This window comes from Plectropomus leopardus, chromosome 11, assembly GCF_026936395.1.
Source record: "Plectropomus leopardus strain MGB_pleo_1.0 chromosome 11, ASM2693639v1, whole genome shotgun sequence".
NCBI lineage: Eukaryota > Metazoa > Chordata > Actinopteri > Perciformes > Serranidae > Plectropomus > Plectropomus leopardus.
In genome coordinates, this window is record NC_142186.1 from 36,578,751 (window position 1) to 36,605,911 (window position 27,161).

Here is a 27,161-nt window from a genome sequence, read left to right on the forward strand (position 1 = left end):
GGACTTCAGGTAAGAGGAAATGTATTTTAAATTTGGGGGTGAACTGGCCCTTTAAGAAAAACAGCTGATGTAGGTCATAAACTGCTTTGTCATGCCTTGAACATGTGAAGCTCTGGCGGAGGTCAGAGGTGCTGCACGCGTCATCTGTGATGTGTTTGGCAAAGTCAGAGATTTTCGGAGGCTAGAGATCCTGACGAGACTAGAGCAAAGATATTTAACCCTTCAGAACCTGGATCTACATCAGTTTTTTGTCGTTCAGACACCTTTCACTGGCGTTTAAACCTCTGAGAAAATTGATTTGATTTCTTTTGAAAAGATTAGAAAAAAAGTTAACTGGTAAGAAATGTCCAGAAAAAAAAGAAAAGGACCTGAGAATCAGCTCGGTGAGATTATTCGATTTTTTTTTTAATGAAAAATGTCAGAATTATTACTATTTTTTATAAATATTTATTAAAATTATGAACAGAATTATATTGTATTTTATTTTCAGCATTTTCTTAAGGTAATTTTCTTGTTTCTTTTTTTGTTTGTTTGTTTTACTTTACTTTTTTGGGGATTATTTTAGGTAATTGTCTTCTTTTTCTTTCATTTCTTGTTAAGTGGCTCACTGCCTTCCCATTTTTTAAATGAAATCAAGCCAAATTTCTTCAGGTTAAAAGGGTTAACAGAAGAATATTAAAATTCATAAGTCAAGAGTCAAGTCTTGTATTTGACTGGATCTTGTGCAATAATTACATTTATTCTACTCCAATATCACATTTATTATATTGCAATAAATACTCCAAAATTACTGTATTTATTTGTCTCACTTCTTATTTTAGGACCTTGTTTGTGGCAGACGGCAGAAATCTCTTCGGCCGACATCAAAACGATCTAAAGTGATCAGTGGCGCTGCAGGTGAGAGGAAAGGGGCTGTTTTTGATTTTTGGGTGAACTGTCTCTTTAATTACAGCTGATTGATTGACAGGTGATCCAGTGACTCCGTCCTCGGAGATGTCACTCCCTCAGGTTGATGTTTCCATTCATTAGTTCGTCCTAAATAAAGCAAAGATTACGTTAGAGAGCAGATTAACTGTTTATGTAACTGCTGCTGGAAGTGACTGACACACGACTCAAAGTTCAGCTGCACAGACTGTAAAAACAAACATCGTCGTAAAAGTGGACATTTAAACTGAAAATTATTGATTATAAAAAAAACACATATAAAGCACACAAAAAAATATACAAAACCTTACAAAAATGTAAAATTAATTTCAAAAAAATAAACAAAAAAATCCCTTAAAATAAAAATCAAAACAACCTGGAGGAGATGAGGGGAGAATGAATATGAGACCAGATGAGATTATTAATTGTCGTCTCACTGAAGTGCAGCGGACGCTCTGAATGAGTCCAATCTCATTAAGCTGACATGTTTTCACTCATCGTGTTGTGTTCAGTTGCATAACGAGCAGCCGGTTAATCTGAGCGTCAGCAGCGCGGACTCAGACCTGCTCCTCTCATCCAGAAACACATCACTTCTTCTTCTGTTTCCTCCAGCTGGACTCTTCCTCTGAGCCTCAGCAGCAGCAGGATGAACACAGCCACCTCTGTCCTCATCGTCCTGCTGTCCCTCCTCCTCCTCCTGTCCTCAGGTGAGACAGGAAGTCCATGGACGGATGAGAAAGACGGGAAGTCAGAGGACAGCAGAGAGCTGGTGAGTCACTGTAATATCTTTATTTATGACAGTATTATGATTTAACTATTTTACTACAACTGAAGAAAAATAAAAGTACTTTTTTAAAAGTACTTTTTACGCAGAATGATCAGAATAATAAAGGCTCATATCTAAACTCTCAGATTTAGCTCAGGTCTTAGGGGGGCTTATATGTACTTAATTAAAGGATTTTTTTATCAAGCCATGGCATTCTCAATGATTTACAGTCATATTTCAGAATTTTAAAAAACAGCACAGTCAATGCAACAATGAAGGTTTTAAATGACAACATAAACGCGACAGACTCAGAAGAATACTGTGCTGCTGTATTTTCACATTAACACAAAGGTTTTTGACACAGTTGACCTCTTTGTTTGCACAGGCTGTTTAACGAAGCGTTTTCCTCCAAAACTTGAGCTGTAAAGCGTAAAGTGTCCGAGTGGACGATGTGTCTTCTGGCTTTTTGAATATTCAAAATGGTGTCCCACAAGGATCCATACTGGGTCCAATTTTATTTACTATTTGTATGAATAAATCATGCTTCAATGTTAGAAGTGCAAATTTTCATTTTTACACAGACAACACTATTTTGTATAGTTCTGCTTTATCTTTAGCGAGTGCAGTTAAAGAGCTGCAATCTGCGTTTACTGTAGTTCAGAGGAATCTTTGTGAATTGAGACTCGCACTCATCCCTGACAAAACTAAAATGATGTGCTTTTACGGTCCAAGCAGACAGCTGACAATGTAAATCAGATTGTTTTAAGTAATCAGGTGACTGAACGAGTCTCAGCTTGCAAATACCTGTTTTTTAATCTGTCTTTTCAACATCATAAAAGCTCGGGGTGAAGTTGGGTTTTTCATGTTTCTCTTTTAGGAAGCAGCTGGTTCAATCACTGCTTATAGAGAGAGAGAGTCTCCATAGTCAACTGCAGACAAATGAATGGCTAATATTAGTTCCAGAAGCTCTTAAAAAAATATTTATACATACTTTTAATATTCTCACATTAAAATTCAAAATTTGGGACGTCGTTTATGTATGTAAAATGTTAATGAATATACAGTATAGGGGTAAGAATGAATACATGAGTACCTCTTCCTACTCCTTTTTGAACAGGTAATATTTAAGTCTAAGTGGTTTTAGTATTTGTAATTGAGATAGATGTTTAGACTTCGGAAAGATCTTTTTTTTTTTAAATTATTTTCTCTTCGTTCATTATTCTTGCTTGAATTCTCGTTTGCTTTTATTTGCGTGTTTTGTTTTTACATGTTTAAAATAAAAATTCATTTGATTATGAGCCAGAAACCAGCCCGGTCTCCTCTCCTTAGTTAATGATGCATTTTGTCTTTTGGATTAAAGAACCTGATCTTTGAAGTCGTGTCATAAATAACGTGTAACGATAAATACTTTTTATACTTTCTGTCTGCCAGCTGCTCGCCCTGCAGAACGTTCTGGAGAAACTTCAGAACAGGAAGTCGTCAACGTTGAACAGACGACAGAGCCGCCTGCCGACCGTGAGACAACGTCACACATGCTGATTTTTTATTATTTATGACTTATTTCCTGTGAATAAATATAGATGTACTTTTATGTTATGTGTTAATGAACTGCTGTAACAAATGTTATTTTCTGTGAAGGGTTAATAAATTATCTATCCATCTATCATCCATCCATCCATCCATCCATCCATCCATCCATCCATCCGTCTCTCTCTCTCAGTGTGACGTCAGGGCGTCCTGTTCGGTGAAGAAAGGTCCTCGCTTCGGGCAGCTGTGTGACTGTCAGCCGGGCTCCAGGTGTCACTTCTTCTTCCACAGGTGTCTGTGACCTTCATCATCATCATCATCATCATCATCATCATCATCATCATCATCCCTGTGTCCTAACTGTATCCTACATTTCCCATAATGCTCCTGGAATGTCTCTTATTAGAGCCTGTATGTTATGCTGCAATTCACTGAACCAGGAACTTAAATAACGGAAAATAACGTCCGAAGGAAGGTCATTTAACCCTTTCATGTATAGACTGATTTTATTGTGCTGCACTCAAAAAACTTTGACAAGCATGTAAACCTCTGAAATTTGATTTATTTTGAAAACATGGGGAGAAAAAGCAATGAACAACTTGGCAAGAAATGTTCTACAAAATGCAAAAAAAAATTTAAAAAGACAAGAAAATGGAAAAAAAATAGAGAAAATGTTCATAAAACTATATATTTAAATTTTTGTTTCAGAAAAAAAATCAAATACATATTAAAATATATTTTTAAAAATGTCATTTATTTTTTACTATTCTTTTTGTCATTTATTATCAGGTAATTTTATTTGAACTTTTTACTAATTTCTGGCAAATTTTTGGACCATTTCACTTTAAGTTGTCCGTTGCCTTCTTCCATAGCTTTTTGGAAGAAATCAAGCCAGTTTGCTCAGATTTGGAAAGGTTAGGGAGGGAAAACACACCTGGTGGCACAGCGACGTGGCGACGTGGTGCCGAATGACATCTTTATTCATTTTGACCTTATGTAGTGATTCGTGTTGTGCTTGTGTTGTGAAAAGTGCTTTAACAGTAAAAACGGACGCTCGTGACTTTACGTTATTAGCTTTGGTTCAAACTGTTTTGCTCAGAGTTTGTTTGTCTGGGCTTTTGTATGTTGCATTACAGATCCAGTGTGTAAGATTTAGAGGATCTATTGGCAGAAATAGAATAAAATATCAGTTTTCGACTCGCAGTGGATTGCAGCAGCAGACACCTGTGGCCCCTCGTGACACTATCAGACCACACAATCATGTAATTTCAGCCTTTTTAATGCTGCACCTTGTTTATTGTAAACCTGAATTTCCTGTCTGCAGGTTCATGTTGCATTTTTTAATAAAATAATTTAAAATTGAAACCCTGGTTTCATCAGACTTTTTGGCATGAATTAAAATCACATTTACAACTCTGACTGAAAATGTGCGAAAAATTAAGATACTTAAAAAATAGACATTAAGTCCATATAAAAGCCCTTCATTCAAAACCTCACTTCAGGTCAGGGGCCAATCACAGCAGCACCACGTTTCTAGGATTTCACGACGTTTATACAATTTTGGGATATTTATATATATATATATTTTTTAGGACAATTGTGCGAGTTCAGGATGTTCTGGGATTTTTCAGGACATTCGGGTCTTATCCAGGACCTCTGTCGGGGGTGTGGGGGATCCTCCACTGGCACTATTTGGATGCTGTTTTCTGCAATCTGGCACCTTATGGACACTAAAAGTAAAAACCACTTCCCAGTGTATATCGCTTTCTCTTTATTGTGAATTAGAAAATAGTTTAAGGGCCACCGGACACCCGACTGGGGGCCACATTTGGTCCTGGGGGCACAAGTTGAGCCTCCCTTGATACTTGAGTTGCCCAACATATCGATGATCAGACTCCGTAACGAAGGAAAACTTGAATTGTGCTTCACTTTCTGAACACCTGAAGTAAACAACAGTGACTCGGCAGGTAACATCTTTTATTAAAATATATATTTTTTAAATTCTGGTAACAAAAGTGGAGCCTCAGTAACACGATCGGAAAAAGTTCCCACACACAGAGCGGTCAGTGAAGTGCACACGGCCTATTCAGGTGACGATAAACTGATGAACAAACCAAACAGGTGAAACTAATACACGTTCACTGAGAGCAACACGGCGACTTCCTGCCTCTGCACACCTGGAACTCACCTGTGAGTTCAAACTAAAGTCAGAGCTCCTCCCCCCTACAGCTCCATCACATCGATCAATAATCCACCCGTCAAATTAAACATTAACATCTTTAACCTTCATCTGTTTAAATCAAATAATGAAGCTTTATCCGTCACAAAATCAAACTGTAGGCAGAAAACCGGCTGAAAACTGAACCCTCCGCCGCCATGACAACCGTCTCAGTCCCAGTCTGTCTCTATCTGTCCCGCCATCGACATGTACTCGTCCAGCTGAGCATCCAGCCGGCTCTTGGATTTGGACATGTATTCGTCTAGCTGTTTGTCCAATCGGCTCCTGGACATTGACATATACTTGTCCAGCTCTGCGTCCAGCTTCTTCTTGGTTGGTACGTTGGCTCTGCTCCAGCTCCGCCCACTGACAGAGGTGGCCCCGCCCCTCTGCAGGTGTGTTTGTCCTGCAGGAGAACAGGTGACCGTGTTTATTACTGTAATGCTTTAATGGGAGGAAGAAACCTGTCATCACTGGTCACTCCGCCAAAAGCAGGCGTGCACCGATCGATATTATATATTATATATGATATATTATATATAAGTATATTAGAGCGTGAGCTGCCTGTCAGCTGCAGCACATCGAGAAACGGTGGCTCGCCGTTTTCTTCCTTGTGCATTTATTAGCAGAAACAGTGAAAATGGCGTTGTGATGATTATATCGCCTCTAAACCACGTTTTACTTTAAAAGTCTCTGTCACAGAAATGAGGAAATACAAAGGTCTGTTACTCAAACTTTCCTGCTCCCACTTCAAAATAAAAGCCCTCTGACAACGCCTCTGTTGACATTTTACTGTGAAACATTTGCACGTGACGTGTTGTTGTTTTGGAATATATGAAGTTCATATAATCCGGTTAAATTTCTGCTTAAGATCCGCTCATTACTGAAGTCGTCCAAGAGAGACAATAAAAACAGACTGAGCTGTCAAAGTTGTCATATTGAAATTTAAGGTGTGTTGATGGACTCACGTCATGATTTCATGCACCTTTTTTTCAATGCACATGCAGTTACATTACAAGTAAACGTTCCACCTTAATAGTTGAAAGTAGTCGGATCAGTGAATTAAATTATTTTATCTATATCTCAGTTTACAGTTGCTGCTTTCATGTTATAGTTATATTTAATGAATGTATGAAAAACTCACGGTCTGAACGGCGATGGTAAAGGTACCATCCACAACTTCAAACATCAGCGGTTTGACTATCATCAGGGACATTTTACCGTCTTACCTGAGCCTCCAACAGGTGTAACAACAGTTGGGGTGTGTCCTCTGCTCACTGTGAGCTTGTGTTAATAAACTGACCTGCTGTTAATTTCCAGATGTTTCTCGTCCCCAGGAGGCGACGCTGCCCGAGTCGACTATGAAGGTTTGCTCGTCCTGCACAGGAAGCACAGACAGGTGTGACTACAGGTGAGGATGTAACGACAGGTTTAGGTGTGATGATGGAATAACTCTTATTTTTCAGAAACAGAAGTTAGTAATGATAATATTTCCTCTTTGGGGCGGTTTGTTAACTGATTTATCGCTATGATTTCTTGTCAGAGAGAAAACACCAGCAGGTACTCACCCCTGTAGGTGGAGGTGAACCTGGCTCTCCACTTGTACTTGTTCCTGAAGCTCCAGAAGCCTCGAAGTTTGGAGATCGAGAAGCGACGAGTCGCCTTATTCCAGCCGAGTCGAGTCCAGACGCTCCTCCTCCTCAGACGCTGCGTCACCCCCACAGACGTGTCACGGGTCTGCATCGGGACGGAGAGCAGAGCGCCAAACAGGTGAGTTTAGAAGAGCTTATCAAGTGCAAAATGTTTTTCTTTAAACTCAAGTTAGATTTAAGACTTTTTTAATGCAACTCGGAATTAAGCTAAAGAACAAATTTCTTAATAACCGAAAGTGAACTATTTTATTTTGCCCAAATGTTTATTGTAACAAAAAAACAACTTTTTTGTCCAGTAGAAAAGTTAGATTTTCTATGTCAAATGTTGGGAAAAAATAACTTTTTTCTTCATGGAAGACAATGAACATGTTATATTCTCATAAAGGCATCTATTTATTTACACACAGAAGTGGGAAATATCTGGCATTTCTGTTGTTTTCAGGACGATTTTGTGATTCTCAATCTGCATGTTTATACTTCTTGGATTCCCATCATAACGAGTTTAAGAAAAGGAATATATTAAATTATTTAGCAGAAAAAAGGGTTTTACCAATTATTTTGAGATTTGACAATGCAATGCATGTCTGAGCATTTTTAAGGCTTCTGAAAAGTTAATTTAAGTCAATTTAATACCAATTAAGGCCTTATTTTTAGATAAATTAATTTGATACCTTTTAAGACTTTTTAAGGATCTGTGGGAACATTGTTATCCTATTTGAATAAAATAAGAACAATAATAGCAAGAGTATATATTTTTGTGTATATTTTTGTGCACAGCTCTGTAACTCACCTGCAGGTTGAGCGGTGATGACCTCTCTCTCCTCACCAGCAGGACCACCTGTGGGGCGTCATACACCCTCCTCTGGTGTGGAAGGACGGGGTTAAAGGTCGTCATTCTGGGCCGGGTAAGAGGGTGAGAGAAGCTACAGCATGACACACACAGACAGGAGTTCAAAGGTTATCAATAATCAATAATCAATCATATTTGTATGTCTTTGGATAAACTGATGATGAGTTTTTGTGATCCACATTACATATTATGTAATCATGGTGATTCTTGGTAAAGAAAAACATACTTCTCATTCAACCAAGAGACGTTACAGGATGGAAAATGGAACAATCAAATATAAATTGTCAACTTAAAAGCACATTTTGCAGGATGTGATGAAATGTGTCTCACCGCTCATTGAGAGAAACCTTTGAGGTGCCTCTCGGGAAAAATGAGGGTGGTTTTGATGAATCCATAAGCTTCCAGTTTCCCTGAATCTTTCTACTGCAAGTCACAAAAATGACACACTCACAGCTGAGCCGAAACCCCATTCACCTGTGGGCTAATTAACAAAGACAAACGCCTCTTTCATTACCGAAGGGATTAATAGGACGAAATCCGCTGGATATCTGAATGACACACAAAAAATTCAATTCGGCACAGAAACACAACCAGCAGCTTTTTTAAATGTGCAGAAAGCGTGAATTTCCCCTCTGGTGCCTCATTTAATCAGCAGCAACAACGCATGAAGTCCGTCTTTGGTCAACAGTAAGTGCTGCTTTATGGTTCAAATGAAAGCCGACTTTGAGAGAAGACCATAAATGTCCACGTGTTAAACTTTAGTCGCTACAAAGCTCTGGTTTGCCGATGAACTGTGAGACGTCACATTTGAGAAAGTTACAAAGGGGATCCGCCGCCATTCTCTCGAGCTAGCATTAGCTTAAACACGTTATCTGACTCTAGGAAGGAAAGTTTTTAGTTTAAGTTGGTTAAGTTTACAACTTAAGATGAAAGAAAGCTGTCACCTCAAACGTGACGGACGCAGGTGTGTTACCGGGAAGCGGAAACACACCTGCTCACCGCCGCTGTCTCAGCTGACGTGGACTAACCGCGATGCTAACCTGCTAGCTTGCTACTGCTACAAATCTGAGCTAATGGTCTTTAAAGTCGCCGATTATTTTTAAAATCTTTTTTATGTTCAGTTAAACTTCAACGCGTTTTAAACGCTTTTTTTCGAATTAACGTGACAGTATCACGCGACCGTAATGTCCCGTAACGCAACGTTTGGGTGCTAACGACTGCTGTGCTAAAGGTAGCTAAGCTAGCAACATGTTGTTATTGTAGCTAAACATCAAAGTTTGGCGCCGCCGCTCACCTGTCGACGTTTCACCTGTCGACGTTTCACCTGTCGACGTTTCACCTGTTTGCTCCCAAATCAACGACCGTTCAGACCGAACCCCGAAATAAAAAACGGTTTGAAATTCAGCGTTTAACGGCTCGGCTAACGGTCAGGTTTAGTTACTGTCCTTCATGCAGCCTCACTGTCCTCACTGTCCTCAGTGTCCTCACTGTCCTCACTATCCTCACTGTCCTCAGTGTCCTCACTGTCCTCATGAATGTGTCTGTTTCTGTTTACATTTGACTTCAGGAATTAACCCTCAAAAATAAAAACATGATTAAAACTGTGCTCGCAAACAGATGCGAAACTGGCTTATTTTCAATTGGGATTTTTTTCTTTCTGCATTTCTATTAATTTTTCCCCTTTGGCCTGATTAAACTTAGTAGTAAATTAGTAATAAATATAAGTAAAAAGGGGAAGTTTTTAAAAAAAAAAAAAAAAAGCTAAAGATTCGGCCTATTTTTTATGTATTTTGTTTTGTTTTCTTGTTTTTATTTTTTGCTTTTTGATTGAATGCCTTGTAGTTATTTATTCGGTATGTGCATTTTTGAGTTTGGATAGTTTAATCTTTAATATCTGATTTGATTTAAATTTGCAAATTTGCATGTAATTATTTAATGCAATATTCTATATATAATATAATATTTAACATAGATGTTTGTCCACAGAAGGTTTAAAAGGTGGAAATCCTCCAAATTAAAGACCATCAGATATAGCATTTTAATATCAGTTTCAGGTTATGGAACCAAATCAAGACCCAAAGATTTAATTTTAAAACATTATTAATAATTGAAAGAATAAAAAATGAAACTCAAATTTCAAATTTTGATCTTCAAAATAAAATAATTGTAGGAAAAGGTTGATTTCCATTCAAATATAATTTTGATTTAAATTTGTATTTTAATTTTAATTTTGAATAATTTATCTTTAATTCTCAGTTAATATCATATTTGAGGTCTTGTTTTTTCAGTTGCAGATTTTGTTTTCAGAATAAAAAATAAAGAAAACCCCTGAATAATAATGATGATAATAATAATAATAATAATAATAATAATAATAATAATAATAATAATAATACCAATAATACTTTTGATTATATCTTTATCAGTGTCAAACTCGTCTGTTGTATTTTGTTTGTGTTCATTATTTTTCTCTTCACCACGAGATGGCGCTAAAGTCTGTCTGTCCGCCGACCCGCCAATCACCTGGTAACCCAGGGCAACCGCATACACAGGAGAGCTGTGATTGGCTGTCTGCCTCACACTCAACAGAGGTCACGCGCACAAACAAACTTTGTCACAGAAGTTAAGAAAGCACCGGAAAACGCATTTCTGTCCTCAAACTTCAAAATAAATGTTTGAAGTTAGATCTAGTGCATAAAAAATAATAATAATAGTAATAATAATAATAATGACGATGCTGATAATTATAATAATTATTATAATAATAACGTGAGGATGATTTTGCAGGCGGATGTTTTAAGTGTGAAAGTTTAGAGGCAGACCATAACATACTGACCTAATGTCTCACTGGAGAAATACTCCAAAATCTCACTTAATTTAAGTAAAAGCAGAAGTGTTTGGGCCTGCTACAGTGTAGATTTACTCTGTTTCAAGTAAAAGTCAGCATTTAAAATCACAGTCTCCTCAAGTAAAAGCACAAAAGTATTTGCAGCAAAACATAGTCATATACATTATATAGATAACTAATATGACTAATACACAACACTTTTTTCATTACAGTTTATATATTTCCTTTTTTATCATCATAAATATATAAATATCTTATATGCTTTATATTGTTACTGTGTAAAATTCCTTTGCAATTCCCCGATTTGCAATACTTTTGCCATTTACTGTGCAATAATATTCATATTTCTCTGTTTTTGTGTAGTAATAATAAACACATCCTGTGTGTATTTCAGTTATGCTGTGCAACTTTAAATAAAAAGCATACATTATGTGGATAAATGAAAAGTGCACATAGTGTATATAGATTGTATTACTTTTTGTTATGTAAATATGTATTATTTATTAAATATTTATATTGTAGTATTTTTTATTTAATATTTATTTTAGGGTTTTTTGTGTTGCTATTTTTGAAAGAAATGAAGCCACTTTGCTCAAGTTTTAAAGGATTGAAATCAAGTTACCAAAAATACATATTTTGTTTTTTTATTTTCTGCACTTTTTTCGAATCATTTCTTGGGTTTTTTATCTATTTATTACTTTATGTGACATGCTTTGATTTTGTCTTATTTTATTTACCATGTTCCAAATGAAGATCTAACTTACTAACTACTAATCAATGTAGTGCAGTCAAAAGTACATTTTCTTCTGGAGGGAGAGTAGAAGTAGAAGAAATTAAAATAAATGAATAAAAACAACAAAAAAGTTAAGTACAAGTACGTCAGATGTACTTGAATAATTATACTAATTATACTTAATAATGTTCCATAATAATATGTACCACTTCACACGATCTTTAATGTGTGAAAAACGCGTTTTAAGGCAGATTCTTGTTCTTCTTTAATGTGCTTGTCTGCGCTCATGAATCTACTCTTATTTTTATAACGCGTCGGACTCGGCTGACTTCCTGTTATGTCTGGCTGTCTGGTGAGCATGACACAGCCCCCCGCGCTGACTCTCATGAGTGTGCAGACAGACAGTCTGGATCAGACGGAGGACACACGGACACACAGACAGCCGGTCTCACCGTCACAGGCAGCGCAGCACAGCCGAGCGGAGAGAGCCGAGTCCCGGTGAGTGGAGCCGCCGGAGCCCGCGGAGGGTTCACTCCGCGCGGCCGCTTTAATACCTGACAACTGTTGATGCGTCTGTCTGTCCTCCTGTGTGTCCTCCTGTCTGTCCCCCTGTCTGTCCTCCTGTCTGTGTGAGTGTCTGCATGTCAAACTGTCTCTCTGACCCCCAGCTGCGCTGATCGTTACATCAGTAATCAATCAACCAATCAACAGAAAACGAGACTTGATTGACCAACTAAGCGGCTTGATGACATCACTGTCTACTAATTATGGACGGCTGACGTCATCTTATTGACAATCATAAGTTGAATTGATTAATCAGTCGGTGAGGGGCTCGGGGGGATCACGTGAGTCAGTCAGAGGTTGATGAATAATCAGAAACGTGATGCAACACAGTGAAAGTGAAGACGGAGCATCACACTCAATCTTTATATTGATCACCGATCACCAGGATCTGATCATATCAATGAGATGTCACAGCTCTGATCCTGTTTCAGAGTATTTTATCTTTTACAGAACATACCTGTGTATTACTATGTCATTGTACCACTTAGGGACTGTTCATTATTTACCGTATTTTATTCATGGCTGTATTTTGTATTTTTTTTACTGCAGGTTTGGAAGGCATGTTTTCTTTAAAACTCTCCGGTCCTTGAACACGTTAAGCGGATGAAGGCTTCTGTCTGAGCTTTTCGTATGTTATGTGTAGAAATCTGAATTTGTAAGGGACTGTTTGTTATTTATGAGGGGGGGGTTTAAAAGGGAGAGGCTTGTCAAATCATTTTTTAAGCGCTGATGAGAGACTTGTGTTTTTTATTTTTGGCTTTAGGGGAGGGGCATCCAACTTTATGGTTGTATTTGTGTTTATTTTATGGCCAGTTTTTAAAGAAAATATGAATATTTTCTTTAAAGTTGCAAAACTGCACCATTTATCGTCGCCAAAAACTGCAAAAACCAAAATTATTATTGGATTTTCACATTTTCAATAGTCTTTGAGCACATAATGTGTCAAAAAATCTTCTGACAGAAAAAATCTCAGCTTGAAATAGTAACTGATTAAATCAAATTAAATTATAGAGCTGCAACTAATGATTTTCACTTTTTATTTATCTAGCGAATATTTTTATGATGACTCCATGAATCATTGGTCTATAAAATGTATGAGCTTGAGTCTGTTTCTCAGAATCCAAGGTGACGTCTTCAGGTGTCTTTTTTTTTTTTACATTTTAATGTCCATAACAAATTTATTCAGTTTTGTTATCATGGAAGATGAAAGTTAGCAAATATTGGGGTGTTTTTGTCATTTTTGCTTAAAACATGATTCAAGCATTGACTGGATTTTCTAAATTTTCGCAGATTCAGTGACCATGTCGGTCGGCCCGGCCCCCAGCAGCGCAGACGCCTGCCTCAGCATCGTCCACAGCCTCATGTGCCACCGGCAGGGCGCCGAGAACGAGGGCTTCGCCAAGCGCGCCATCGAGAGTCTCGTGAAGAAGCTGAAGGAGAAGAAGGACGAGCTGGACTCGCTCATCACCGCCGTCACCACCAACGGCGTCCATCCCAGCAAGTGTGTCACCATCCAGAGGACGCTGGACGGACGGCTGCAGGTAGGACAGTGTGTGTGTGTGTGTGTGTGTGTGTGTGTGTGTGTGTGTGTGTGTGTGATGTTTTCCATCTGTGTGATGCAGCTGAAAGTTTACACAACATCAATGGAAACAAGCGTTCATTCAAATTTTCTTTTGAATTTGAGTTCATTTGGACGAAACTGATGTTTTCTTTACATAAACCACTGAGGAGTCATTTAGAACGTCAGCGATCGGACATAAATCGATCGATTGTTCGATCACCTGAAACGGATCAACTGTTTTAATCCTTAGGGCTCGCTTTAATGTTACACACACTCTTACTGCTCTGCACATAAAATGTGCTTTTCAAAATCAAGCCTGAAAGATATTAATATTATTTTCTACTTTCAATGATTTAATTTTTTAACCAACATCAGTCCTAATCCTAAATATCAAATACTGTTGAATTTTCAGAAGTTTAACCCTTTAATTGCCAGGTTCTTATCATGATGCCACTATCTTTTTTTGATGAGAAAAAAACACATGCCAAATATGGTTTAAAAAAAATGATGTCATCAGGTGGAAAATACCAAAAATCTGTCATTCACAATTGAGTCTGCAGCAAGTTTGAAAGAGAAGCTGAATAAGTAGAAGATTTAAGTGACCACGGTAACATTTTCACTGGCCTCCATGCTGCTGTCCACTGTTTACTAACCTGTTTCCAACCCGCTCGAGATGTTGAACGTGACACAAAACAAAATCAAAAAAAAGAACAGAAAGGCATCTACTGCAGAGCCGTGTACACAGCTCTGGTCAGCTGTCCATCACAGAGGAGTCTCTAACGGGTTTTCCTCCGTTTAAAAACAGCATGCACGCAGGTATTAACGTGGAAAAAGGTAGAAGAGGAGCTGAGGAAGTTGTTCAGGTAAAGATCTGAAACGTTTGAAGCGTCCGCTGAAGTGTGAGCTCTGAAAGCAGAAGAATAAAGAGATGAAAGCAGCACAAGTGTCCGCTGAAGAGACGATTAAAATGAGTAGAAGCCGTGGAGACGGTTTATGTCCAATGTTTGAAGGTTCATCCATCGGCTCTGCATTTCAGACTTTTTTATTTTTCAGTTTAGTTTTAGTCTCTCTTCATTTTTAAGATTTGCTTGTGGTTGGAGGAATAAACACGTAATCGCCTGTCGCAGTTTGTTTTCAGCGAACTTTGTATGATGTCGCTGATTAAACCTGTAAGATATAAATCAGGTGTCAGGTTTATTTAAAGAGGATGTTCAAAAACTGAATCACGATGGAATGAAAGCTGCCATAATTAAGAGATTTGAAGCATATTAATAAAAGCACACAACAGTAACACTGCAGTTACTGCACTTCCTCCTCTAACACCTGTCCGACAGTCACCTGCTCCCGTCTCCTGTCTGGTTCCTCGCAGCCGTTCCTCTGCTGTTCTCTGCTGTTCTCTGCTGTTCTCTGCTGTTCTCTGTTTTTTTTTGGTGTTCTCTGCTGTTCTCTGATGTTCTCTGGTGTTCTCTGCTGTTCTCTGGTGTTCTCTGATGTTCTCTGGTGTTCTCTGGTGTTCTCTGATGTTCTCTGGTGTTCTCTCATGTTCTCTGGTGTTCTCTGTGTTTTTTTGGTGTTCTCTGGTGTTCTCTGATGTTCTCTGGTGTTCTCTGCTGTTCTCTGGTGTTCTCTGCTGTTCTCTGGTGTTCTCTGCTGTTCTCTGGTGTTCTCTGGTGTTCTCTGCTGTTCTCTGGTGTTCTCTGGTGTTCTCTGCTGTTCTCTGGTGTTCTCTGGTGTTCTCTGATGTTCTCTGGTGTTCTCTGGTGTTCTCTGCTGTTCTCTGCTGTTCTGTGTAAAGTGTAGGACGGAGTCAGAGCAGCAGACAGCTGGGTGTGTCACACACTGTCAGACAGTAATTATCAGACCGGAGGATGTAAACATGGATCACACTTCAGACGGCTCACATGAGCCACTTTCGGCCTCACGTTACAGCCAGAACAGATCAGGAACGGGCAGAACCGACACGAGAACCCACAGAACATTTTTAATGACTGACCGTGCAGACAAAGGTCGCCCCGAGAGAAAATCCGACCCGCTCCAAATTAAACTTCAGGACTCGAAGAACCCTGTTCAATGACCTCAAACCCCTCAGGCGTCCCTGGCACCTCCAGCAGCACCACGAGAACCTTTTCAAGCTCTGGAGAACTCTGGAGAACCCTTAAAGGTCCAGTGTGTAGGATTTAGGCTGATATATCAAAGAGAGTCTTATTGTCATTGAACAGATTAAAACAATGAAATTCACTTTCACTGCCTGAGCGGGACTCAAACAGAATAAAAGTGTATACGATCAAATCAAATAAATAAATAAATATATATATATATATATATATGATAAATATAAATAGTGTAGTAAATTAAATAAATGAATGAATAAATAAATAAATATTCCCATGTTCTTTTGTATATAATTTGTTAATGTTACAAAGAAATTTGAAAAATGATTGGAAGAGCTAAATGAGAGCTTAACTGTAGAACAGTTGCCATACCAAAAGTACTGCAATAGTTGCCTCCAACTCTCTTTTTCCACTAATTTGTAGTAAAGTTATTTGAAACCGCTTTTCCCAAATAAAATAAAAAATAAATAATGTAGTAAAAAAAAAAACTTGCAGAATCTGAATAAGATATCATAAGTACGTTTTCTTTAGTGAACAATCAGAATAAAATAAATTGTTGTGTTTTCGTTGCATTAGAATGAGCCGTTTACGTCTGCAGCCAGCTAACGGGAACGCTCCCACGACATCAGCTAACGTTAACTACGAGTTCCAATAATGTTTTAAAGAAAACATTTTAGTCTGATGTTTGAAGAACGTTTGAAGGATGTTTATCATTTTAAATAATGTTCCTGTGAGGTTAAATGCTGATGAAGACGCACACAGATACAGATAACCTGCAAAATGCCAAATATCGGCCTCGCTAATCGGCCCGACCGATAATCTGTCGGCTCCTAATTGGAAATAATGACGGCTTGTGCGAAGGCTGCAATAGAAATAGAGCTGCTAATGTTTTGAACGTCCATCGCCATGGTTACTGGATGTTATTGCAGGAGGAGAAGTGGCAGAGCGTCACTGTTCGTCACTGTGCAGATCTGCGATGTAAACCCGCCGGCTGCAGAGCTGCTGAATGACAGCAGAGGACGGAGCGAGAGGGGCCGTGTGCAGCGAAGGGCCACAGGGTGGAATCGAACCTGGGCCGCCGCGAAGGACGCAGCCTGTATGGGACGCACGCTCTACCAGAGAGCTGAAGATCACCCCGATGTCTTTATTTCTGAGACACCAGAAGACCTCGAGACGGCCCGCCTATTACCCAGGACACCCCGAAACCTCGTCAAGAGACTCACAAGCCTCCTTCAAGTCCCCTGGAAGACCCAGATGAAGCATCTGACATTGTCCTAAAAGGAAAGAGGCGTTTATCAAGGACCTGCAACACGTTTTAGGAATGTTAACTCTCTCCTTAAAAAGCCTGAAACCTCCTTAAGGAGTCCTGCAGCCTCCTGGAGAACCAGGGGATCCTGTGAAGTCTTTAAAGGATCAAAGGAACCTGGAAAACTTCAAACATCCAAACAGAAAACTGATACAAGAGTGTCAGAGAGCAGACTGAAGACGGAGAGGAGGAGGAGGAGGAGGAGGAGGAGGAGGAGGAAGGGCAGGCTGGCTTGTTTTGTCTGAAACACAGGAAAGGGGCCGGGTTAACTTAAGCCAGACTGTGTGTGTGTGTGTGTGTGTGTGTGTGTGTGTGTGTGTGTGTGTGTGTGTGTGTGTGTGTGCAGACAGACGGGAATGTGTGCACGTCTCGAGTTTGTTCTTGGATCTGGCCACAGAGTTCCTACACTGTAAAAAGTTCTCAGTTTCACTGAATCATCAGGTTGCACCACTAAAACCAGTGAAGCGTAAATCTGTTGCTAGGAAACGTCTGCAGCACCGTCCAATCAGGGGGCAGTCAACAATGTAAATAGGAAGCCACTGTAGCATCAAAAGCGGTTTATAACTTCCAAATATTACAGTTTTAGAGGCTCCAAACATCATTTTGGTGTTTTATTTCTGGGGGTTGTCTGTCCGTCTGTCCCGTTCTCCTCACAGTGAGACCTCAGCAGCACGTTGAAGTCATTTCTTCAAATTTGGCACAAACGTCCACTCGGACTCAACGATGAACTGCAAAACTTGTTTTTGGCCGTAAATCAACAATTCATGTTCTAATAAACAAATAAAACTTCACAGAAATGTCTAATAAGATAAAGTGATGACGTGCGGGTCAAAGGTCAAAGGTCAGCCTGTTGATACTGAAGCTGGATGTTCGGAGCTTCTGTGTGTGAAGCGTCCGTGTTTGCAGCTTCAGCTTCTTTGACGCTTTTTTATCAAACACACAAAGTTTTGTCTGCAGAGTGATTTGTGTCGAACACAGAGTGAAGCTGAGCGACTCGTTAAGACGGACGCTTTTTTACAGTGTGTGTGTGTGTGCGTGTGTGTGTGTGTGTGTGTGTGTGTGTGTGTGTGTGTGTGTGTGTGTGTGTGTGTGTGCGTGTGTGTTTTGTCTGCAGACTGTTATCCCTGCCCTTCACCTGTGCACACAGAACACACTCTGATAGGCTGCTGCACTGTGGGTGTGTGTGTGTGTGTGTGTGTGTGTGTGTGTGTGTGTGTGTGTGTGTGTGTGTGTGTGTGGATGTGATGCAGTGATGTGACTCCATCTCTCCGTTTACTAATCAGCTTGTTTTGGATCTTTTCTCGTTTTCAGTGTTTTATTTTATTTTGTTCTGACTGAAAAATGTTGAATTTAATAAATCGGTGTTTTTTTCCGACGCTGCTCATCGTGAAGTGGCAGCTAACGACGGAAAACACGAATGTTCCGATCTAGAGCCAGCTTTAAATTTGTCCGTTCTAGGCTACCGTAGAAACATGAGGAGCTGCCCCTTATGTTTATATTGATTCATTTTAAGGTAACAAAAACACAATAATTATTATTTTCAGGTGATTATACACTTAAGAAAATATACTTAATTTATTCCATTTCACAACCTTCACAGCGGACCTTCAGACTCTGTTTGATCAGATTTGGTATTTGATTATTTTAACCGTTTGAACTTGCTGCTGAGTGTGAAGTTTGTGAGTTTTGAGCTCTACAAATAAACATTATATTTTATTGTCTTATATATTAGTTCTCCTGTTTGGGACGCATGCAGCAGCTTTAACTTTTATTTGTATTTGAAAGATAAAACTTTTTTTCTGTTGCTTTTTAACATGATTGTGCTCAAAAAGATTAATCTTTTTGTTTTTTATTTAAACCTCACTGTAGCTCGATTGATTATTGACTGCAATCAATAATCAATCAGAGTGATACTGATCTGAGAATAAAGCTGCTGTGTTATATGTGTCTGGATAAATCTTTTTTTTAATTCTTGCATTCATAATAATAATTTATGTTCTTAGATACCTTTTTAACTCATCCTTTGGTTTAAAAACTGATAAACAAAAAAAAATCAATAAAACTAAAAATGTTAAAATAAACATAAGGATGAATTTTTTGCAGTGTGATGAGCTCCGTCTGTCTCGCACACACACACACACACACACACACACACACACACACACACACACACACACACACACACACGAGGTCAGACATGATGTCATGGTCGTGGTTTGGTGTGACGAGTTAACCCTGCATCACCTTGTACACACACACACACACACACACACACTGTTTCCATGGTAACCCCTGCTCACGGTGACTCAGTTTGTTCTCACAGAGTTTATTTAAATTTCCATGGAGGCTGTTTCCTGTCTGTCTGTGTCTGTCTGTTAAACGTCTGTGTGTGTCTCACCTGTCTGTCTGTCTGTCTGCAGGTGGCGGGGAGGAAAGGTTTCCCTCACGTGATCTACGCCCGTCTGTGGCGTTGGCCCGACCTCCACAAGAACGAGCTGAAACATGTGAAGTTCTGTCAGTACGCCTTCGACCTGAAGTACGACAGCGTGTGTGTGAATCCGTACCACTACGAGAGGGTGGCGTCCCCCGCCACCACAGGTGCACACACACACACACACACACACACACACACACACACACACACACACACACACACTGAACATTTATATATATTCATATTCATGATCAGAGGAAAACCTTTATGTTTTTATCTTATCTGTTGTCTGATTCGTCTCTTGCTCCTCGTCCCGCCCCCTGTCTTCCTTCAGGTCCTCAGTCTCTGATAAAGGAGGAGTTCATGCAGGACTGTCTGCAGATCGACCTGCCCCCCCACTCTGACCCTTACAGCCAGCCCCGCCCGTCAGCATGTATCCCAGCATGCCTCTCTCCCTCCAGGTCAGACTGTCAGTCAAATGTTTTTTTATTTCACGTAAAGATGAACTTTGTGTGAGTTGATGCCCTGCTTACTGTCTTGCAGGCAGCAGCTCCATGACGCCTGCGGCTCTGTCAGCGGGCGGCTGCGGGAGAAGCGGGGGAGGTGTGGGGGGCGTCTGCAACGACGGCCCCGGGCTCCTTCAGATTGCCCTGCCTCAGAACCACGGGGCCACGCCTCCCACCGCACCCCAACCCCTCATACCCCCCAGCCTCCTCACCCTCCTCACCCTCCCACCCCCACCTCCCCACACCAGCCCGACTACAGCAGCCCCCCCAAAAACGGTACTGCACTAAAGTACACAGAAGAAGAAAGAAGTCACTTTCCACCTCTGCCGATTTGGCTGTTTCAGCGCTGTGGCTGTCAAACACTCAGCTGTTCAACAGTCAAAGTCCTTCACTGCATTTGGTTCTCCGCAGCGCTATTCTTATTGTCACTGGCTGTTCGTGTTGTCCGTCAAATCATGGCTGGAATGCGTTCTGTCGACTACATCTCGTATTTTAATCGAGGAAAAGTTATTTCGCGATTGATGTCATTATTGTTTTATCGCCCAGCCCTCGTACCACAGTAACTGTAATAACATGTGACAGATATTGACCTTTGTCCTGTGTGTCTCTGCAGCCACCTGGCCAGGTAATAACCCCGCCCCCTACAGCCCAGCAGGACCGCCGCAGAGTGGGCGGGGCCACCAGCAGCCGCCATTACATCATCACCACGCCCCCAACACTCACTTCTGTACGACATCATGTGAAATATCCCCCTGAAGTACTGCAGTATTAGTACTCTACTGTTGTACTGAGTCTCTGTGTTTGTTCCTGCAGGGTCACAGCATCACAGTACTGCTCCGTATCCACAGCCAGTGTCCAACCACCCAGGTACCAGCTCTGTCCCAAAATATCATCACTTTAGTACCACTGCCCCTGCGTTACAAAACTTTACAAAACTTTACTGTCTTCAATTTCAAAATATATCCTGACTTTCCAAACCTTTCTTCCTTCTTTCTTGCACCAAAATGTCTTCACTTTCTAAAAAAAAGTCTGTTTTCCAAAGATTTCCCAACTTTTTGTTATCACCTTACAGATCTTTAGAAAATGTGCTCACTTTTAAAACTATCATGACTTCCAAAACATTTTCCAAAAATGCCCTAACTTTAAAAAAATTACTCCTTAACTTTATTGTCCACAAATGTCCTCACTTTTAAAACATCTTCCCAAAATTGTCCTAATTTTTAAAAATAATCTAACTTTCCAAAACCTTCTTCACTTTTGAAAAATGTCATAATTGTTATAAAAAATGTCACCACTTTCCAAAAACGGCCTGACTTTTAAAAATGTCCTCACTTTCCGAATTTTTCACTAAATGTCCTCACTTTCCAAAAAAAAATGTCATAACTTTCCCCCTAAAAATGTTTCTTTCCAAAAGAATTTCTCTATTTACAAAACTCTACAAAATGTCATAAATTTTAAAAAATGACCTCACCTTCCAAAACTTCACATAATGTCTTCATTTTTTGAAGGTGTGCCCATCATGATGATTTACATCATGATTTTTCAAAACTTTCCAAAAATGTCCTTTTTCCAGAGGTGTCCTCACTCTGGGAACATGTCCCCTCTCTCAGGTCCAGAGTTCTGGTGCTCCATCTCGTACTTCGAGTTGGACGTCCAGGTCGGGGAGATGTTTAAGGTCCAGTCCAGCTGTCCTCTGGTGACCGTGGACGGTTACGTGGATCCTTCAGGAGGAGACCGTTTCTGTTTGGGACAGCTGAGTAATGTCCACCGCACTGCCGCCAGTCACCGCGCCAGGTGACCGATGTGAACGGTGTGCCCGGTGTGCCCAGTGTGCCCGGTGTGAATGGTGTGAACGGTGTGCCCGGTGTGCCCGGTGTGCCCGGTGTGAACGGTGTGACTGGTGTGAACGGTGTGAACGGTGTGCCCGGTGTGAACGGTGTGCCCGGTGTGCCCGGTGTGCCCGGTGTGAACGGTGTGAACGGTGTGATCGCTGTGAACGGTGTGATTGGTGTGCCCGGTGTGAACGTTGTGATCGGTGTGAACGGTGTGAACGGTGTGCCCGGTGTGAACGGTGTGAACGGTGTGAACGGTGTGCTCGGTGTGCTCGGTGTGCCCGGTGTGCCCGGTGTGAACGGTGTGAACGGTGTGATCGCTGTGAACGGTGTGATTGGTGTGCCCGGTGTGAACGTTGTGATCGGTGTGAACGGTGTGAACGGTGTGCCCGGTGTGAACGGTGTGAACGGTGTGCTCGGTGTGCCCGGTGTGATCGGTGTGATCGGTGTGAACGGTGTGAACGGTGTGCCCGGTGTGATCGGTGTGACCGCCGGCAGAACTGGTGGCAGCAGGTGTGACGTCGGTGACTCACGGCGATGTTCTTCTTCTGTGCCTTGTTTCCCTGCAGGCTCCACATCGGTCGGGGGGTGCAGCTGGAGTGTCGGGGGGAGGGGGACATCTGGATGCGTTGCCTTAGCGACCACTCGGTGTTCGTCCAGAGCTTATACCTGGATCGTGAGGCGGGACGAGCGCCAGGAGACGGAGTCCACAAGATCTACCCCGGAGCTTACATCAAGGTGAGCACAGTCGACTCACGGCGTCCTAATTCAACCGTCCCCCTCCTCACCTTCGCTGTCTGCGTGTGACCATTTTGTACTGATGCATCCTGGGTTAAGCTTCGTCCAAAATGATTGTTTTCATTACAACCCGGAGCATTTTTTAACCCTGCAGCGGCATGATAGAGAGAGTCGCTACGCAGAGACTCTGTCCTCGTCCTCTCTGGAGACCACAGGCAGAGACATCCGTCTGAATTTGAGGGCATTTTATCTGTAAACAACAAACAATTAAGAGAGTATCAAAAAAATGCTAAATGAATAGAAGAATAAATGAACTTTTAAATAAATAAATAAATAATATTGCAGAGGTCCAGAAGTACAAAAGTAATTAAGAGTAGTTGTACAAAAATTTAGAAATAAATTCAATATACTTTTATATTATTAATGAGATTCTTTTGACCTGAAGACTGTTGTGCTGTCTGTCCCTCACCTGTCTGTCTCTCACCTGTCTGTCTCTCACCTGTCTGTCCCTCACATGTCTGTCCCTCACATGTCTATCCCTCACATGTCTATCCCTCACCTGTCTGTCTCTCACCTGTCTGTCTCTCACCTGTCTGTCCCTCACATGTCTGTCCCTCACCTGTCTGTCCCTCCAGGTGTTTGACCTGAGGCAGTGTCACAGACAGATGCAGCAGCAGGCGGCAGCAGCTCAGGCGGCGGTAGCGACTCAGGCAGCAGCGGTCGTCGGTGCGATTCCCGGTCCGAACAGCGTGGGGGGGATCGCCCCGGCTGTCAGTGAGTATCACACGTCCGCCTCTGTCTCTGCTGTGTGTCAGTGTGCGGAGGACATTAACCTGAGAGGACAGCGCTGCCTGCTGGACACTTCTGAGACACTTTAAAAGATCTTTGAGTGCGACGTCACTGAAAATTAAAAATATATTTTAAAAAGTCTTTCAGGAAAAAGTTAGTAAAAAACTTATGCACATTTAATCATAATCATAATCATAACATACAACATTTTATTCTTTAAATATAAAGTTAATAATATACTATATTATACTAATAACACACTAATGATTTTATATAACTTTTTTCTTATAATGTATAGACTTTCTCTCATAAAATTATAGCTTTTGTCATCTAATATTTTGACTTTCTTTTCCTTAGAACCACCACTTAATTCTCAGAATTTATTTTCCTAATAATGGCCCTAATAACGATAATAATAATAATTATTATTATAATTATAATAATGTCATTAATGGTACATGTTTTCCTGTCTGTTACATGCTGGAGGAAGTTCTGTGTGTTTCATTTTCTCTTGTGAGAACATAATTTCTGCTGCAGCTTCGATCTTAAATCCTCATAAAGAACTTAAATTAACGTCAATACAAAAGTGGATTTTAGTGTTTGTATTCATTATCATTATTATCATTATCATTGCAACAGCTGCATAAATTTAAATTTAAATGTAAATGTATTGAAAGGATAACCTCTTGAGATGTGTCATCTCGTTTTCGAGGGGGTCCGCGTCACAAACAAACAGAAAGTACAAATACAAACAGAAAAACAACATGATATACAGAGACGTTTACATTACTCACACAAACATACACAAAAAAGATCAGTGACGTCTTTAAAATCTTTTATCTAAAATGCTAGCACACTGTGTTATTATCCAGTTTTTTAAATGTTACTAATATTTATTTTAAATGTTTTATTTGCCTCTGAGATGTTTTAATCTTGGTTTGACCATATAAAGCATTTTAAAACAGTTAATAGTAAATAAAAAGTATTATTATTATTGTTGTTTTTATTAATTAATTTAGTTGTTTTATATCTTGCAATATTGTTGTTCATTTTATTCAATTTCTTAATATTATTTTAATTGCCTGTTGTCGTCGTTGTCGTTGTTGTTGTCGTTGTCGTTGTCGTTGTTGTTGTTGTTGTTGTCGTTGTTGTCGTTGTTGTTGTTGTCGTTGTTGTTGTCGTCGTTGTCGTTGTCATTGTTGTCGTTGTATCTCAGGTGTGACTTCCTGTCTCCCTTCAGGTGTGTGTTCGTCAGCAGGTCTGGGCGTGGACGACCTGCGCCGGCTGTGTATCGTGCGTCTGAGCTTCGTTAAAGGTTGGGGGTGCGATTACCCGCGTCAGAGCATCAAGGACACGCCCTGCTGGCTGGAGGTGCACCTGCACCGCGCGCTGCAGCTGCTCGACCAGGTGCTGCACACGCTGCCGCCGCGAGAACACACACTCTGACACACTGAGACAGGTGTGTGTGTTTAATCTGTGCGGGCGGAGTTTAGCTCACAGGACAGCCAATCACAACGAAGGATTTGACCTGAACCGTCTGTGACGGACAACACGGGAGTTAAAAGCTCCGCCCGTCCTGTCCTCCTTCACACAGGTGAAAACGAACACGCCGCAGCTCATTGGTCGGTTCAGAAATGCTTCAGACAATCAGACAATCACAGCGTCTCGTCCTCCTGTCAGTCAGATGAGTTTCCATGGATACCAGCGTGCAGAGAGGCTCAGTTACAGATCTAAAGTTGTCATTTATCAAAAAGGACATTTCTGCTTTATTATAAAATTTCTTGAAAAAAATTAAACGACAGTTTACTCATGTTTGATTGTTGGCTTGTTTTCGGAGCGACTTTTATCGATTCTGTTAACGATTTACCAAATCGCTAAACAAGCCCGTTCTCAAATCCTGCTGCTTTGTCAGTGATGTCGGCATCAGACGCCAACGCAAAGAGGCGCTTTTCGAGTTAGTGTGATTCACTAAAGTAACAGAAAGATCTAGAAAGCCCCGGTAGTGCGGGGCGCCAAGAATCTCGCTGCTAGAGCGCGCGTCACATATACGAAGGCTGCGTCCATGCTACAGCGGCCGCGAGTTAAAGCCAGCCTGCAGCTTTTTGCTGCATGTCACGTCCTCTCTTTCCCCTTTACTTTTAAGCTGTCCTATCAAATAAAGGCAAGAAAAGCTATAAATGAATGTTAATAAAAATAAAGCCTTCACAGGGCTGGTGGGAGGGGTGGTGGATGGGTCCAACAAACCCTGGACTTTTGCTGCTGCCCTCACGTGCTCCTCAGGAATATCATCTGTACCGTATTTACGAGTTACAAGGACATGAACGGCCCTCAAAGTCGTTAATACGAGTGGGAAATTTCAATGATACCCGACTTGCCGAGTTATGACGTTTGCGTGACGTTTCAGGGCAGCAGAAATGACGAAAAGCAACAGTGTCAATAATTGATATTAACTATTAACTGCAGCAAATAGCAAACTTTTAACTGTAATGCATCCAGGAGAGTATACTAACATTGATAACAACGTTATTTTATAACACAAGTTGCCGAATTGACGTCATAGATGCATAAACATGGCGGGCAAAATTCAACATTTGGTCAATGGTAAGAAACCTTTTATTAATTCACGTTTTAAGTATCAATTTTTGATCACATGTTAAGTGTTAATATGGCATTAATGCTAACTGCTGTCCACATAGAGTGACCTAGGTTAATTAATTATTAATTAATTCTCTGTAGCTTTCATGATGTTCTCCCTTTACAACCTCAGAGCTCATGAACGCCATGAAGTCGGAAGATCGACTTCCCGACTCATAACTTCCGATCTTCCGACATCACATGAATGCATGAATGTTTCCCCCGGAGTCTGCCGTTCACTTCCTGTAAGAACGTTAAGACAAATCATGATTTTTTTTTTCTAAACCTATGCACGTGCACGTGTTTTACTGACGCTGTAGGTGTATTTTGAAAAAGACCACATGCATTTAATGAGCAGAAACGGTTAATTTCCTGTGACAACGGAAGTGTATTTAGAAAAGACACAATGCATTTTACAAGCGTAAATTGACAAGTCGTCCGGGAATGTCAGCAACAGACGCAGGAGGGTATCTAGTACAACATATTTGGATGCGAAGCTCCAATGACAAAGCGGCTGTATTTGACGAACTGGGATGAGAACATGTTGGACCCCCCCCGCAGTTTAAACATAAGCTTCTGTCACCAAAAAATATGAATGTAAATATGTAAATTCTATTTCCTGCATCGATACGGTCAAGATCGATAAATCTGCAGATTATTTTCATGATAAAATGAAGAATTATTTGGTCTGGGGAAAAAAAAGTCACGATATAATGCATACTGATTATGTATTTTTAAAAATGATCCTGTTCTGCAAACATTTTGTACTTTGAGTAAGACAATCATAACTTTAAAAATGTTTCGGTTGTTTGAGTGAACAAACCCAACAGCCACTGTAAAACTTAAAAAGAAAAAAAAACTACCTGCCAAAAATCAGCTGTTTTGTTTCCACAGGGTGATGTCATCTCTCTGCTCAAAGTTTTTAACAATTATTTATTTTTTTTGATTATCTACCAAAGATTCACAACTTGCTCTGGATGACGTCACATCCTGTTTACTGTCAGATTATTTATTCTGTCGTCAGTTTTTTCTTGCATCTTTTTAAAAAATTTTTTTATCATACATTCTATTTTAAAGGCTTTTATACTGAAAGGGTCTATAACTGTAACATCTGCTGTTATTTCAAAATTAAACTTTTTTGGTAAAAACAATCACCTGATTCATTTGT

At 40.3% G+C, this 27,161-nt stretch overlaps 2 protein-coding genes and 1 pseudogene across 7 annotated transcripts; 2 read left to right on the plus strand and 1 right to left on the minus strand.

The window, feature by feature from the left end:
* Positions 1-1,441: 1,441 nt before the first annotated feature.
* Positions 1,442-4,576, plus strand: LOC121946365 (cocaine- and amphetamine-regulated transcript protein-like). The gene is made up of 3 exons (XM_042490930.2): positions 1,442-1,693; positions 3,122-3,205; positions 3,411-4,576. Exons 1-3 carry the CDS (start codon positions 1,571-1,573, stop codon positions 3,516-3,518), a joined length of 315 nt encoding a protein of 104 aa, XP_042346864.1. The 5' UTR covers positions 1,442-1,570; the 3' UTR covers positions 3,519-4,576.
* A 588-nt stretch (positions 4,577-5,164) lies between these two features.
* Positions 5,165-9,439, minus strand: LOC121945493 (uncharacterized). 5 transcript variants are annotated; one of them, XM_042489694.2, is made up of 7 exons: positions 8,882-9,212; positions 8,452-8,485; positions 8,268-8,360; positions 7,878-8,010; positions 7,004-7,172; positions 6,739-6,813; positions 5,165-5,841 (listed from the first exon to the last, which is right to left on the minus strand). In XM_042489694.2, the coding sequence occupies exons 3-7, from the start codon at positions 8,330-8,332 to the stop codon at positions 5,606-5,608; spliced, it is 678 nt and encodes a 225-aa protein (XP_042345628.2). In that variant the 5' UTR covers positions 8,333-8,360; positions 8,452-8,485; positions 8,882-9,212; the 3' UTR covers positions 5,165-5,605. The 5 variants fall into 5 exon arrangements, with proteins under 5 accessions (XP_042345628.2, XP_042345629.2, XP_087940906.1 ...); XM_042489695.2 differs by lacking the exons at positions 8,452-8,485; positions 8,882-9,212 and adding an exon at positions 9,232-9,439; XM_088084780.1 differs by lacking the exons at positions 8,452-8,485; positions 8,882-9,212 and adding an exon at positions 9,232-9,438 and having other exon boundaries at positions 8,268-8,418.
* On the plus strand, positions 8,505-27,144 carry LOC121939292 (SMAD family member 4-like; annotated as a pseudogene). The gene is made up of 12 exons (XR_015778025.1): positions 8,505-8,624; positions 11,916-12,016; positions 13,373-13,623; positions 19,481-19,658; positions 19,829-19,953; positions 20,035-20,276; positions 20,614-20,727; positions 20,814-20,867; positions 21,611-21,794; positions 22,402-22,570; positions 23,206-23,344; positions 24,600-27,144. The product of XR_015778025.1 is annotated as an SMAD family member 4-like (transcript).
* The last annotated feature ends 17 nt before the right edge of the window (positions 27,145-27,161 follow it).

Coding starts and splice junctions, on each gene's coding strand:
- LOC121946365 (XM_042490930.2), top strand. CDS start 1,571: ATGAACACAGCCACCTCTGTCCTCATCGTCCTGCTGTCCCTCCTCCTC. Junction 1,694..3,121: donor CAGAGGACAGCAGAGAGCTG/GTGAGTCACTGT, acceptor TCTGTCTGCCAG/CTGCTCGCCCTGCAGAACGT. Junction 3,206..3,410: donor GACAGAGCCGCCTGCCGACC/GTGAGACAACGT, acceptor TCTCTCTCTCAG/TGTGACGTCAGGGCGTCCTG.
- LOC121945493 (XM_088084780.1), bottom strand. CDS start 8,407: ATGGGGTTTCGGCTCAGCTGTGAGTGTGTCATTTTTGTGACTTGCAGT. Junction 8,011..8,267: donor AAGGTTTCTCTCAATGAGCG/GTGAGACACATT, acceptor GTCATGCTGTAG/CTTCTCTCACCCTCTTACCC. Junction 6,814..7,003: donor GTTCACCTCCACCTACAGGG/GTGAGTACCTGC, acceptor CTTCCTGTGCAG/GACGAGCAAACCTTCATAGT.